This window comes from Staurois parvus, unplaced genomic scaffold, assembly GCF_062004578.1.
Source record: "Staurois parvus isolate SC_StPar_1 unplaced genomic scaffold, SC_StPar_1.0 ptg001418l, whole genome shotgun sequence".
NCBI classification, from domain to species: Eukaryota; Metazoa; Chordata; class Amphibia; order Anura; family Ranidae; genus Staurois; species Staurois parvus.
The window spans coordinates 12,497-27,550 of NW_028319214.1; the positions used below are offsets into that span (position 1 = coordinate 12,497).

General features: G+C 40.5%; 1 protein-coding gene across 1 annotated transcript in view; it reads left to right on the forward strand.

The window, feature by feature from the left end:
- Positions 1 to 312: 312 nt before the first annotated feature.
- Positions 313 to 15,054, forward strand: part of LOC149436096 (ceramide transfer protein) — a 139,755-nt gene continuing 125,013 nt past the window's right edge. The window contains exons 1-2 of the mRNA XM_089661967.1: positions 313 to 333; positions 1,319 to 1,453. Coding sequence (XP_089518093.1) covers positions 313 to 333; positions 1,319 to 1,453 — 156 coding nt within the window. The remainder of the gene's footprint in view (positions 334 to 1,318; positions 1,454 to 15,054) is intronic.

Here is a 15,054-nt window from a genome sequence, read left to right on the forward strand (position 1 = left end):
TCTTTTATATTTTACAAAAAAAAGGCAATTTATTGTGCTTTTGTGCCAAAAAAGTAACTTGCTTGTATTTTTTACAGAAATTTTGCGGTAATGTTTTTAGGATGGAACATGTAACTTGTTGCCAATTCTACAGCAACTGCCCAATTTCACCCTTCCCTGAGACAGATGTTTGGGGATAATTTCCCCATACTGGCTGTCACTTTTTAAAAATGGAGTGGCCATGCGGGGCTCTGCCCACACGGCTGCGTCATTCACATCCTCATTCATTCATAGCTTTAGCGGCTGTTGGCTTGTAGTTCTCAATGAACTACCATGCCGCTCTGCAGCACCGTGGTAAGATGTCTTCCTGTGGAGTGCCGTGGTAGTTCATTGAACTTTCCTGACAATATATCTGCTTACCCGTACATCCTGTTTGGATCAGCAGATACACTGACATGTATTGCTGGTGCAATGCTTTACCGGTTCTTGCAGCCAAAAATAATAAATGCACATTTTATTTTTTACCTGCAAAAAAGGGCATTTTTATATTTGGTCAAAAGGTGAACTTCTCTTTTAATTCCTAACTGCAGCCCCAATCACCTGCTACTAGCAACATGTTTTTGGTGCGGGAAAGTCTGTGATTTACACATAGACCCGCATACATGTGAATCTAGACATCTTACAATCTCATGCATGCGCAGTCCTGTGAAGACTGAGATTGAGCTCTGCTGTCAATTTAGCAGCAGTTTTCTTTTTTCCGGATCACAATTCTGCGCAATGTCCTTTTTTTTTTATCTCTTTTGGTCTGTTGCATGTCGACACTGCTTATGCTTATCAGATGACGTTCTTCCGGAAATAGTATACGTAGTCATAAGTTTTTGATACTGCACCTCGTGAAAAATAAATTGGCAACTTCAGTCATAGGCACCAGATAAGCCGACACCTCTTTGAAGCTCCCTAAGCTCTGACATGACTCCATATTACTAGCAGCACATGCAGTGAAAATGTCACATCACTTCCGCTTTCAATGTGAAACCTGTCACTTTCACACCTGCAAATCATGTAGTGTTTCCATTTTTTTCCCAATCCCTGTGTATGCAAAGACAAAAAAGTTGTCTTTTTAAGGTTATAAATAGGTAGATTACAGTGGTGTAAAGTGGAATTTAGCTGATAAAAGGTCTGCTTTTACGTTGGCCAGATGTCCTAACTCTCCAGCATCTACCAAATACTGAACTATCGGTTTTGTATGGCTAGCCTCTTATATCTTTATATTACTTTTCTAAAAAATATGATTTTGTCTATTTTCTTAACAGCAGTTTTTTTCATTTGTATTGTCTAGTGGACCAACTATATCCATGGCTGGCAGGATCGATGGGTTGTCCTAAAAAACAACACCTTGAGCTATTATAAGTCGGAAGATGAGACTGAATATGGCTGCAGGGGATCCATCTGTCTCAGCAAAGCTGTTATCACGGTAAGCTTTACTTATCCTAATCTTCCGGTGTATAATTGCTCCACAACATGGGCAATTACTAGGCTGCTATTTGTAATTTAAACTAGGTGCTGTGTGTCTTATATTTTTAGGCTATTTTTAAAAATCTCCCCTTGCTAATTAATAACTTCACAGAAATTAATAAAATGTAAACTCAAATGACTTGTAACAGAGCAAAAAGGTGGCCAGACTCCATTATTATTTTCATATTCATATGTATGACTTGTTAAAGTGATATTCAAGCTTCAGTGGTGTGTGTTTTTTTTTTTTTTTTTTTTTTTTTTTTCTTTAAATAACATGTCATACTTATCTGCTCTGTGCAGCAGTTGTTCTTCTCGGGTCCCCACTGTCGCTCCTGGCTCCTCCCCCTCGACCAGTGCCCCCAATAGCAAACTGCTCAGGTAGGTGTTAGGGGGGCTGTGGGAATGCATGAAGGTGAAAACCTTCAGCCTTACCAACCATTTTTAATATTTTCTTGGGGGTTAGATATGTTTACTATAATTCTTATAGAATTGGTGTAAAGTTTCACAAAGTTGGTAACCATTTTTAATCCTTTTTAACCGCCATGAGATATGGAAGAAAATGTTACCAAAAACATACAAATATGTATAAATAATCAAGTCTTGCCACTCTGTTACAAAGTTGATGTTTTGTTCCAAATGAGCAATATACAGAACGTTTTCTGTCAAGTTGGGTTTTTTTTTTTCAGCACATTGAGAAAAGTGCTTTTTAGATTTAAAATGCTGTTTTATAGGAGCGCATTACAATGTCCCAATTTTGGATACTCATTGCACTGCAAGACCCACGTGGAGACCCCTGTGACGTGCTGAACACCAGATTCTAGAATCCAGGATCTACTATGACCACCCTCCAGGGCTCTCAGACAAATGTTGCATGTCAGATACACTGTAGTATACTGTACATGTAAACTCCACTTGCTTCCTCTTTATACTGTTTTATCCAACATGGAGTGATTTTTGCCTTTCTGGTCTTTACACTGGGAATGTTTTCTGGAATTGACATGGTGTAGTGTTTTTTTTTTTTTTTCTTCTCTTACTCATACTTGAAAATTTAATTGACTTTTCATTATTTAAAAAAAATACACACACACACACACACACACACACACACACACACACACACACACACACACACACACACACACACACACACACACACACACACACACACTGCTTGTCACAAAGAAAGTGTATTCTTGAAACTAGTGAAAGCAAAAATCTACTCCTTCTTTTTTTTTTTTTTTTTTTTTTTTTTTTTTTTTCTTTTCCCTTCTTTCCAATTTTTGAAGGATCATTACCTGACATATTCTTACATGGTGCACCAGTGATTTATCAACAATGCAGAGAACTTTACAAGCAAGAGCAGTCAACCAACTCACAGGTCAGTTTGTCCTGGACCATCTGTGGAACTTTGTACTAATTCTGTAAGAAATAACAGTTTGCCCAGCACAAACTGACCTGTGAGTTGGTTGATTGCTCTTGCTTGTAAAGTTTTCTCTGATTTTTAAAAATACTTTGATTTTTTTTTTCTTTCCTGCTTGTAAAATGGAAGATGGGCTTAAAATAGAACTATAGGCAAACCTTTTTTTTTTTTTTTCATTCTGGATAGAGCAAGAAAGGGTTATAACCCGTCTTTCGATTTTTTTTTTTTTTTTTTTTTCCCTCTATCTGTGTCCCATTTCAGAGATTTCCTTTCACTTACTGTCCCATAGCCAAACGAGAAGGGAGAAGAAATCTGCAAATGAAGGGAATTCCTTGGAGATCACCAGAACTAGGGTCCACGTTGGAAGGTTTCCCCTTTTACGTTTTTGGGGACAACCCCAAAATGTGGGATTTTCTTTTACTTTCAATGAGGACTGTAAACAAGACAAATAGGGTAAATCTCCTTAATGGAGGGAGCACAGATAACTGACAAGACTGTTAATCCTTCTCTGCTCTATCCAAAACTAAGTGTTTTGCCTTTAGTTACACTTTAACAATAGTTATGCTTTGAACATATCATGAAAATGCTCTTTACAAAAAAAAAAATAAAAAAATTCAGAGCCCAGGAATATTTACTCCCTATAAAGGGCTTGAAGCAGAAGTTTAAGTGTGAAATTTATTTCGTGTTTGCATTTATCCAGCTTGGACCAATGTAGATATGCATATCTTATACCCTATGGAAGCTGCAAATCAATGCAGTATTTTGCTTTTACAATGATGGCAGCCATCTTGAAATTCAGTTCTGAGCGACTGTCCTTCTGCATAGTAACCACAGGGGTTACTTGCTTGATACTGCAGCCATTGAATATAATGTTCAAAAATAATAGGGTAATGAAGCGAGCACTAATGTTGAAACCAGTGATGAGCAGCTGAACACACTAAAATGTAAACCAAAGTGCCTTCAAATCAATCAAAATAAAAAATGGTGCAGCGCTAAAAATGATTAATTACGTCTACCAAACGCATGTGTATGGTAGGTGCGTTTTTACAACGGCACACACTGAGACAGCATTATTGTACTGAAAATAAGCAGATATAATGAAATGTTAAAAGTGCAAATGTCTATCGGAAACGCATAATCATGACATGCGTGGTAATTATCAGAAATTGTCAAATTTCTTTGGACTGATACAATCTTCAAGTAACTTCTATACAGTCCCAGAATACTTATTCCACTTGGGTGGATGTATTAACATGCAGAGTGCGCACTCACCGGAAGCGATAATAAAAAGCGTGTTGTATCATATGCTCCTGGACATGCCCTGGTCCATCGGATGTAGTCAGGTATACAGCCAGGGATGGTTTCCCAATGGTGCTGGAAGTTGATAGCCAGTGCCAATTATCCAACTATTCCAGGATACTGGGGTGTACACTGAAGATGATACAGCTGAAACAATGTAGTGGCCGTCGGATCCCCGTGACCCGACGGCTTGACGTCAACGGCTTGCGAAAGGGCTCCTCAACGCGTTTCGAACACTGCGTTCGTTGTCAAAAGGGGTATGCCTGTGACAGGCATACTCCTTTTGACAACGAACGCGGTTTTCGAAACTCGTTGAGGAGCCCTTTCGCAAGCCGTTGACATCAAGCCGTCGGGTCATGGGTTATTTTCAGTACAATATTGCTGTCTCAGTGTGTGCCGTTGTGAAAACGCACCTACCATACGCATGCGTTTGGTAGACATAATCATTTTATCATTTTTAGCGCTGCACCATTTTTTATTTTGATTGAATACAAGGTGTTTCCTGATTGGATGAGTTAGAAATTAAGACTTCATCGCCCCACTTCTTCACTTCATTGACCTGAAAGACTGCTGCTATCGTAGTTGCTTCCACGGGACATTGCTCATACCTACTTTTGGTTCAATCTGGACCATTGTAAATATGCATTAAAATTCATACCCCGCCTTCACCTTTTTAAAGGGTGTAATGTTGTAGATAATAGATACTCTGCCATCTCAAACCACAGATTGATGTACCAGCTCTTTTGCCAGCACCAGTGTCGATTATCCTCTGATCTGCACAGATCTGATTGACAGCAAATCTTAGACACCTGTGGGCCTGAGGGATGATGCTGGCCCTGTGCGTAACTGGAGGAGCATGGGTGCCAGGAGCTGACCTTTTTGAATAGGGCGTCTTGAACACGTTATGCTGGTTACACACAGTGATTTAATGGTTCAATGACACTATGAATTTGACACGTAAAAGGATTCTTTCAATCAAAACAAAGTGGGGGTTAGATAAATGATTTTGTTTATCAGTGTAACTTTGTCATGCCTTTTTTATAACATTAATAAAACGAAATTTAAAAAAGATTGCTCATCAAAAAAAATAAGAATTTTTTAAATTTAAATCCTCAAACTGTTTTACCTTTTGCTGGACAATTTGTTTTTACAATATAATTTAAAATGATAGTCAAGGATCAGTTTTTTTTATCATTGACTGTGCAGCATTTTCAAGGTTGTGTTGATAATCTCAATGTGTCCTTTTTTTTTTTAAAAAAAATTATTTTTTAAAATTTATTTTGGTCCTCATTATCCAGGGCCATGTCAGTTTTCAAAGCATGACACTTTTTTCACACAGCATGGAAGTCCGTTTCCTGCTGTGTTCCAGACTGGCTCTGCACAGAAGCAGCTGTTTTAGGCTCCATGCCTACTTTAGCTGTCTTTTTCTTTCTGCTCCTAGAAGCTAAATGGTGTTCTATGTGTTCATGCATACTACTAGGCTATTGGTGTTTTTTTGAGCTTCCGTGTAAAGGAGCAGAAAAAAAAATGTTTTTGTATAGTTTTACAGAGCGTTTTTTCCAGCAACTCTTCCAACAGCTTGTCTTTCTAGCTTTTTTTTTTTAATCTCCCTTCTTTCTTGATGTACTGTAACAACGTTCCTAAATGCTATTACCAGCCCTTTTTTTTTTTTTTTTTTTTTATTTATTTAATCCAGCGTTTTTTCCAGCATTTTTTTGAGCTTAAAAACTAAATGCTAGTGTGCATGGAGCCTTACGTATGTGGGTTCTTCTTCGAGCTGCTGTGGGACCTGGCAGTTAATCTGATCACTGCAGGGATGTTTAATTCACCTGACGCCCGGGATATGTAGTTCTAAGCACCCGGCAAGAGGTTTTGTTTGTTTGTTTTTTTTTTTTTTGTTTTTTTTTTTCTTTCCCCCCACATTTAGCCCTGCAGCGGGCAAGCAGCAGGGTCTAGAGCTGGTGGACGGACCCCTCTCCCACCGCTGTCTGGGGGCTGTCCTGTCTAGGAACTATGGCTCTGGGTTCCATCTGCTCCGCCGAGGGCCAGTGGAATAACAGACATAATATTTATCAGACACAGTGGTCTAATCCTTATGCAACAGTCCTGATCTTCACTTCCATACCAATCCTTTGGGGCATGTAATGGCCAGGAATCGCAGCACAAGGATTACTCCACCAGGACTATTTGGCGATTTTTGGGCGCAGGCGTAGTAATCCTTTTGCTGCTGTTCCCGGCAATTACATGCCCTGGCGCAATGGTACAGCAGTGAACTGAAGGTCGTGACTAGTTTAATTGTCGGAATTGCTGCATAAGGATTAGTGGAGGTCAGGAACCACTGTGTACACATGAGACCACTGGTGTTTGATGAACATGGAATGCTGCAGAGTACTACAAGAGCTAAGCACTTAAGCCCAGGGGTTAAATTGTCCTGTTGCTTTCCCTGGCCTTCAGCTGAGCATAAGTTGTTTTTTTTTTTTTTTTTTGTAATTGCGGCAGACAGGAGGTTACTCAGCAGTAGTCCTGTTCCTGTCCCCAGTTCCCTGCTGATTGCACAGAAAATACTGGAATAGCTGAACAGCTTTAGTGAACATTTGCATATGGTGCCCTCTGAAGAGCAATCCACATTCAGATTGCTCTTCAGATGGCACTTGACAGGCAGTGAGGAGATGTTATATCACCTCCTCACCACCTGTTAAACCCCCACAGCACCGCCCCCAACTGCATGCATTGCCCATGAATGCGGGAAACCCCTGTTGACTTGAATGGGACACTTTCGTGCCCTACTGGCACCATCCACTGCCCTACTGACACCCCCTCCTTGGGCCATCCAAAGGTGTCGCAGCTTTTACAGGCCTATAGTGTATACGAAAAGAACAAAAATTGCTGTGTGCCACTGAAGTGTTTTAGGTTTGGTTTGAAAAAAAGTTGGCAACCCTAGTCCCATCCCACTGGGACACCCGATCAACCAGCTGGCAGACAGACCGGAACCGTTTTGTCCACCACTTTTATTGGAAACCGGAAGTGATGAGCATATATCACTTCTAGATTCCCCGCATGTAAATAGCGCAATTTTTAAAAATAAAAAGCATTTGATCACACCGATCAGGACAAGTAGATTGGGACCCCGATTTAGTCCCTTGGACAAGTAGTTTTTTTTTTTTTGTTTTTTTTTTAAGTCCACATTCCTGTCACTGGTAATACAGGCACACTTTGTGTTGGCATAGTGTCCTGTATCAAAATAGAAAGCAGGGATAAGCAAACTCACCACGTCAGCGGGTCTGCTTCCATGCTGCCAAATGAAAAATAACTTGCTGGATCACCAGATATGTAACGGAACCAGACCCAGACTACACTAGGATATTTCCGTTAGCCTCCCTCTTCCCTGTCCGAACACAGATCCACGGACACCACCGCTGGCCATACAAGACGAGACGGCACCAGACTTGTATGAAAGACAGGAAATAGACTGCTTTATTTTAACATGGATACCATATATATATACACAGGGCAGGGAAATACACATCCAGACAGGAAAGACATCAGCAGGCCGTCCCATCAGGGGGAAGGGCTGCCGGAAACATTACATGCCATAATAGTTTGCTCCCAAGCAAGACACACAATGGAACAATGGGATGCACCACGTGGCAGTGAACAACGAACAACCCCCACACCAATATTAGAACATTTCACCCTGTACCCCTAACGGGTACTGGGTGACTTACACATAATAGGGAGCTTGGGAGTTGACACAGGGGTCTCCCCACCCCTCAAGGGGTCTGTGTTCCATGGGCCTCCCACCCAAAGTCACTCCCATCACAAGATATTTGGGAGGAACTTCAGCATTCAAAAGAGGAAGAGGCTGGATTTACAGTATATAAAATTAAACTGGATGTATACATGAAGGGAATGTGTGGAGTTTTTTTTTTGTTTTGTTTTTCATTTTTGTGACCTAATTCTAGCCAGTGAAGTAATTGAGTGTCCATGCAGATTGGGGAATTTTCAGGCATGTTTGAGAAGCATATTCAGGCAGGAAAACCCATCAGAATCGAGAGACTTCAGATATAAAAAAAAGTTTGACTGTCATAAAGGAGTGTTCACAGCGTTTTCAAGTGTACATTGGTTATAGTGAAGAATGAGCAGAGGGTAATACTTTGTTGAAAAAAACCCTCTAAAGAAAATGCCTGTAAATGCTCAAACTTTTTGCAATATGAGCATTTTAATACTGCCTTTTTTTTGCCTGAGGTTTTGGCATTTTTTTTTTCATCTGCCTAGTGTGCATGGATCCTGAAATATAATAAGTCCAGATCTGTTTTTGACCAGTGACAGTTTTGATCAGTGTGGTAGGTAGGAAAAATTTCAGAACATAAGATTAGCAATGGCCGTGTATATAATTCTTTCAGTACTGGTTTGCTTTAATATTTTTTGTCAAAGGACATCACACAGTCCTAATTAAAAGTTTACATTTTTAGTCTTCCAGAATTTTGGAAATCTAACCTATTAATTTTGTCTTGTTTGACTCACTCCTATGTTGAGTTTGCAATACGTGAAATGACTTTGAGGCTTTAATTTGATCGTGCAAAGGCCTGTTATGTGTAAGTTCCCATAGCAGCCAATCAGATTAGTTTATAGCAGTCTAATTAATCAAAGAAAACGTATGGTTGGATTCTACAGTTGATTGGATTATCCATATAAAATTCAGGAACTCTTCCGTTATAGAACGCAGCAGGAGGTTGGCTGTTTTTTACTGCTGTATTCATGTGATTTAATAAAGGAACACCGTGTTTTGTTGACCTACGCAGGTGCTGACTTTTTCCTCCAGTGGATTGTCTTGTGGAGGCCTAGGGAGCCTTGTAGTCTGAGCATTGGGTCTGGAGCTGTGGATTGAGAAGGTGGTAGCGCTGTTACACCTGTTTTCATAGGAAGGAAGAACTCCTTAGATCTAGACTTGTTCCAGGACAAGTGACTAAGTATGGAAGACAAAGTATCCCCTGATAAGAAAGGAAACTGCCAATCTTTGCCAACCTACTTCAATTCTGTAAAAACAAGATACATTTAAAGTTCATCTGTGCTTTGCCCATTCAAGGATAAAGCAAAAGGTTTCCTTTAATGCAGACCTGCCCAGACCTATATTCTTCCATTGGCTCTCGCACTGCTCTGTACAGCTGGCAGTAGTGAAAGGAAAGCTCTGTGTGAGCTAGAGGTGTAGTTTACATAGGGTAATGGGCTTCACTGTGACAGTATTGATGTTTCAGCAGCACAGTGGCTAAGTGGTTAGCACATCCGCCTGGCAGCACTAGGGTTGTCTGTTCGAATCCCAACCATGGCACTACCTGCACAGAGTTTGCATGTTCTCCCTGTGCCTGCCTGGGTTTCCTCCCACACTGCAAAGACATGTCGGTAGGTTAATTGGTTCCTGCCTAAATTGGCCCTAGTATGTGTACGTATGAATGTCAGTTAGGGGCATTAGATTATACGCTCCTTGAGGGTTAGGGAATAATATGTGCATTATATGTAAAGCGCTGCGTAAATTGACAGCACTATATAAGTACCAAAAAAAAAAAAAAAATTTTAATACCCAGTAGTACCAGGTATTTACTACTGTCCCAGACACTAAACAAAGCAACAGCATCTTTAGTGTGGGCAGCCGCCTGTGACAGCTTACGGCTTCACAGCCAGGTGCCTGCTGCGCATGCACGAGAAGCGCTGTGCTTTGTGAATGGCCCCGTAGACTTTTGGGAACTGTCATGTCCCAGAAGACTATGGGGAGGAGGCGGGGAAAGACAACTTCCGCTTCCAATCGCAGTGGAAGTGTGAGCGGGTACTTGTCAAATTCGGGTACCCGCTCCCCAAAGGTGCCAATCCTTAATGGGTAGCTGGGGACAGTGCATTAAAGCGGAACTTCCCCTTTTGGGTGGAACTTCTCTTTTAACAAAGAAAACCCCTTCCCATTTCATGCTGTAAGCAATGGCACCAGATGGAAGAGAAATGTCACGAGGCCTGAGAGAAAATTTCTTTACACAAGAAAGGTGAAGGCTACATGAAGATTAGCTAAGCTTTACTTCTCAGTCAGAATACTGTAACAAAAGTGATACAAAGATAGAACTGCAACCATCTCCGAGACATCCAGACCATCCATGGAAGTGAACACCTTAACAGGGGCATCTTCTGTGTTGAAGAAAATTGCCATACAAGTTCACTGCCGTTAGCTAAAGAAGTAGAAAGGCAAACTGGGGTGATTGTTACCCGTGACACAATACGGCGTACCCTGCAGAGGAATGGCATGCATGGGTGTCGTCCATGAAGGAAGGCTCTCCTAAAGTCCATGTACAAAAAATCCCTCCTAGAATTTGCCAGGGCCCATGCTGAAAGACTGCTGAGACTCTTTGCTCTGTAGTGATGAGACCAAGATAAATGTTTTTGGAACTGATGGCTTCAAAACTGTATGGCGTCGCAAAGGTGAGGGGTACAAAGAAATATGTATGGTGCCTTCAGAAAAACGTGGTGGTGGCAGTGTCCTTCTGTGGGGCTGCATGAGTGTTGCTGGTGTTTGGGAGATGCATTTCATTGATGGTATCATGAATTCACAGATCTACTGCTCTATATTGAAAGAGAAGATGCTACCATCACTCTGTGCCCTTGGTAGTCGTGCACTTTTCCAACATGACAACGACCTGACATCTAAGGCCGCTGTTGCATTTCTGAAGAACAGGGTGAAAGGGATTCAGTGGCCAAGTATGTCTCCTGATATGAACCCAATCGAACACCTATGGGGAATTTGGAGACAAGTTGAGCATCACTCTCCATCCAGCATCCAGCCTCTAATAGAGGTCGTTCTTGAAGAATGGAAAATGATAGATGTAGCAATATGTCGCCAACTTGTTTACTACATGCATAGAAATTTGGTGCTGTCCTTACAAATCATGGAGGTCGTACAAAATACTAGATGTAGCAGTTTGTGTTGCGGGGTGTATTCATTTTTGCATCAACTAAGTTGAGTAAAACTGAAGATTTTGTAATCCTATTATTAACCTTACTTTTATGTAATGAGCTAAACAAATGTTCTATAAAACTCAGTTTTGTCAACATTTTGGAAATTGTTCTTGTTTTCATTCAGATATTGATTAAAATCTTACTTTTAAAAAGGGGTGTACTTATTTATGCTGAGCACTGTAAGTGTGTACTGCGTGAGGGGTTTGGGGGTTAAAGAGTTACTAAACCCAGGACCCTGCATTCACTATATCTGGTCTCCCACAGTACACACAACATGGAAATGCAATTATTTTAGTAAATATAAACTTCTAAATACCTTTTCTCATCAGCAGTTAGAGCAGTCTTGTGTCCAGCAAAGCACATATTAAAGCTTGTTAGAGGAGTTTTCATTTTGCTCTGAGGATGCAGGACCCATGACCTCTGTCTGGACAGTGCTGATTGTATGTGATCAGCACAGGGCCATTCTCCCAAGAACAAAACAAACCCTCTCTAGCAATACACACCAAGCTGAGCATGTGCAGAGTGTCTTCAAACCTTATGTCTTATCAGGAGATAATAGGGGGACACTGAAAGAAGGGGAGGATCAAAGAATTCAGGATCAATGCAGAGGATTAACCCCTTAGGTTCCACAGTGAGTATAACAAGCGTGCTTTACTGCATATACAGACTGATTTCACTGTTTCGCGTTTAGTAACACTTTAATGTGTATCTGCTGCTTTACCTTGATTGTGCAGGTTTTCTTTTTGGTGCCAGGGGACATACGTGTGTGTAGACAAAATATTCTTAACCATCAGTGCTAGCAATAAAGTGGTTCTAAAGGCAGAAGGTGTTTTTTTTTTTTTTTTGTTTTTTTTTTTATCCTTTCTATGCATGTGCAAAACCATACCAAGTGTAACATGTTTGGTATTTAAAAACAAAAAAGAGAAAAAAACAATTTCCAACCTTTTTTGGAGTCTTTAATATCTTCGTTTTATTGCCTGGATCCTGTACAGGTCTGTTATTTGTTCATTCCTACAACAAGAGTTGCTGTAGATCAATGGGTTAGACAGGACAGAGGGCAGTGATGGCTTTTATAATATGAGTCCACAATTACCAAACAGATGTAATTTCTCGTTCGCTTGGAGAGGTCAGAACAATTAAATAATTCATATGGTTTTCAATGGCTTTTTTAACCATTTAGTTTCTTAATCTATAATATAAGAATACATGTACATTTTCCCCTTGGATAGTACTTGTGGGAGTTCATAAAGCAGCTGTCATTAACCGTGTACTTTGCTGCTTTTAGCACACAACTCAATGGAAATTTTGTAAATCAAATACAAAAGATGTTAATAAATCGGCGCTAGTTTCTAGCAGCTGTTGCCGGCCTTTGTCTGGGGTCTTTGTGTTGCTCTTATTTACGGCTAGTTTACCGACATGTCACTTAATAGTGATCACCCCCCCCACCCTCAAACAAAAATCAAGTGCTTGTTTCCTGCTACCACCCTGTTCCAAATTTTCTAGAAGAATTATGGGTTATGTGATATTTCTTGGCGTGCACTCACTTCGTGTTATTCAGTAGGTGCCTCTCTGCGTGTTCAAACAAGAGGCTTACCCATTCCTTTATACAGGGATGTCTCTGCGTGGCACCATGTCCTGAACCTGAGCAGAGTTTTATTTTTATCTTTTCATTTATACTGGCTGGTTCTTTTATTAATCTGACTTTAGAAGCGGAAATTTTACATAAAGTGCTGTAGTTTACACAAATTTAAAGCTAGAAGTGGGTTTAACCACTTCAAGTCCCTTTACCCCCTTCCTGTCCAGGCTGAATTTCAGCTTACAGTGCTATCACACTTTGACAATTGCATGGTCATGCAACACTGTACCCATGTGAATTTGTTTAGCATTTTTGTGAGACCGATAAAACTTTAATTTGGTGGTATTTATTCACCACTGGGTTTTTTTTTTTTTTTTTTTATATAAATGAAAGTCCAAAAAAGTTTGAGAACATTTTGTTCTTATACAATTTTGCAAATAATTGTTCTTCATAAATCTTGGCCAAAATTTATTCAGTTTATCTTTTTAGTAAAAAAAAAAACCCAAATTAGTTTTTAACCAAAAAATTATGATTTTTCTAAAAAAAATATTTTTTTTACATTTTTATTTTCTATTTGTGGTTTTTTTTTTTTTTTATATATTACATACTGCCACCCTAACAATAAATCCTAAAAGGCTGTAAAAGCAATCATTTCTCCTTCTCTCTGGCTGCATTCTTGCCATTGAGAAATACTGTGTGAGCTGTGATTGGTCACAGCTTGTCACATGGTACAAGGCTGTTGTGAATAGCCTTGTACCATGTGATCTCTTTGCTAATTCACAGATTTCACATGTAGTAAGCAATGATGTCAGTAGTGACATCTTACTTACTACTATTCATGTGATCACTAATTGGCCCATCAGTGATCACATGATCGGGACCTCACACAGAGGGTCCCGTACAGCGATCGGTGTTCCGTTGTGTCCGGAGGGCACAGCAGGCACCGGATTGCGGTGCTGCGCGCTCCCAGGAAGCTCGCACAAGCAGGGAAGTGGGGAGGATGTTCATAAACGGCCACCCGTCCCTACATTGCTCCTGTCCGGACAGTTTTTTATATACATGGGCCAGACGGGAAGTGGTTAAGTATAACTAAAACCTTTCTTTCTCTTTTTTTTTTTTTTTTTTAAACTTTTGGACAGTGGAGATGGATTAGAACACCTACTAGGTTGTGTGTTTTTTTTTGTGTTTTTGTTTTTTTGCTGTCCGTGCCCCCTTCAGGGAGATTCACCCTCTCTAATTTGTCCTTTTATTACCATTATTGAAAGTAAAAGCTCCAATTTTGAAAAGTAATAGAGGTGAAATTTTCTGATGGGGACACTAGTTCTGGTGACCTGGGGGCCCCCAAGGAATTCTGTTAATTTGCAAGGATTCTATCTCCTTTTCTGTTTTGGCTAATACAGGAAGTGAAGGTAATTTTCCCTAATGGGACACAGATGGCAAAAAATAAACTGACAGTGGTTATAACCCTCCCTTACTTTATCCAAAAAAAAAAAAAAAAAAATTTGCCTATAGTTCTACTTTTAAAACACTTTTGGTTGCAGGGGCCTGTAAAGCAGGGGTGCCAAACTGTCGGCCTTCCAGCTGTTGCAAAACTACTAGTCCCATCATGCCTTTGCCTTTGGGAGTCTTTCTTGTACCTGTCAATCTTGCAATGCCACATGGAACTTGTAGTTTGGCTACAGCTGGAGGGCCGCCAGCTTGACACCCATGCTGTAAAACATTGCACCAGTCATCAGCAGATTGCTGGTGCCATGCAAGTCTCTTGCAGACCTGTCAGTATATCTGCTTGTCCAAACAGATATCCTGACAGGAAGAATCCATGAACTACCATGGCGCTCCACAGTGCCATGGTAGTTCATTGAGAACTACAAGCAGACAGCCGCTAAGGCTGTTTGGACTTGTAGTTCATTCATTCACAGAACTTTGTGAATGAATGATGCGGCCTTGTGGGCATAGCCACACACAGCTGTGCTGTTTAAAAATTGACAGCTAGTATGGGGAACTTCTCCCCGTACTCCTGTCACAGGGAGGGCAGAGATCGAGCTGCTGCGTTGGGAACATGTTGCATGGTCCACCCTAAAAATGGGTGTAACATGTTCCCAAAGGTGAACTTTAACAGTGTTCTAAGACAAGTTCTTGTGATGTACCAGCCCTTAAATGTGCTATGTGCAACTTCCTTTGAATGTCCAATAGCATGCACCAAAAAAAAAAAAAAAATTACTAAAGTTGTATAAATACTGTACTGAGGAGGGGTGGATGGTGAATATTTGCG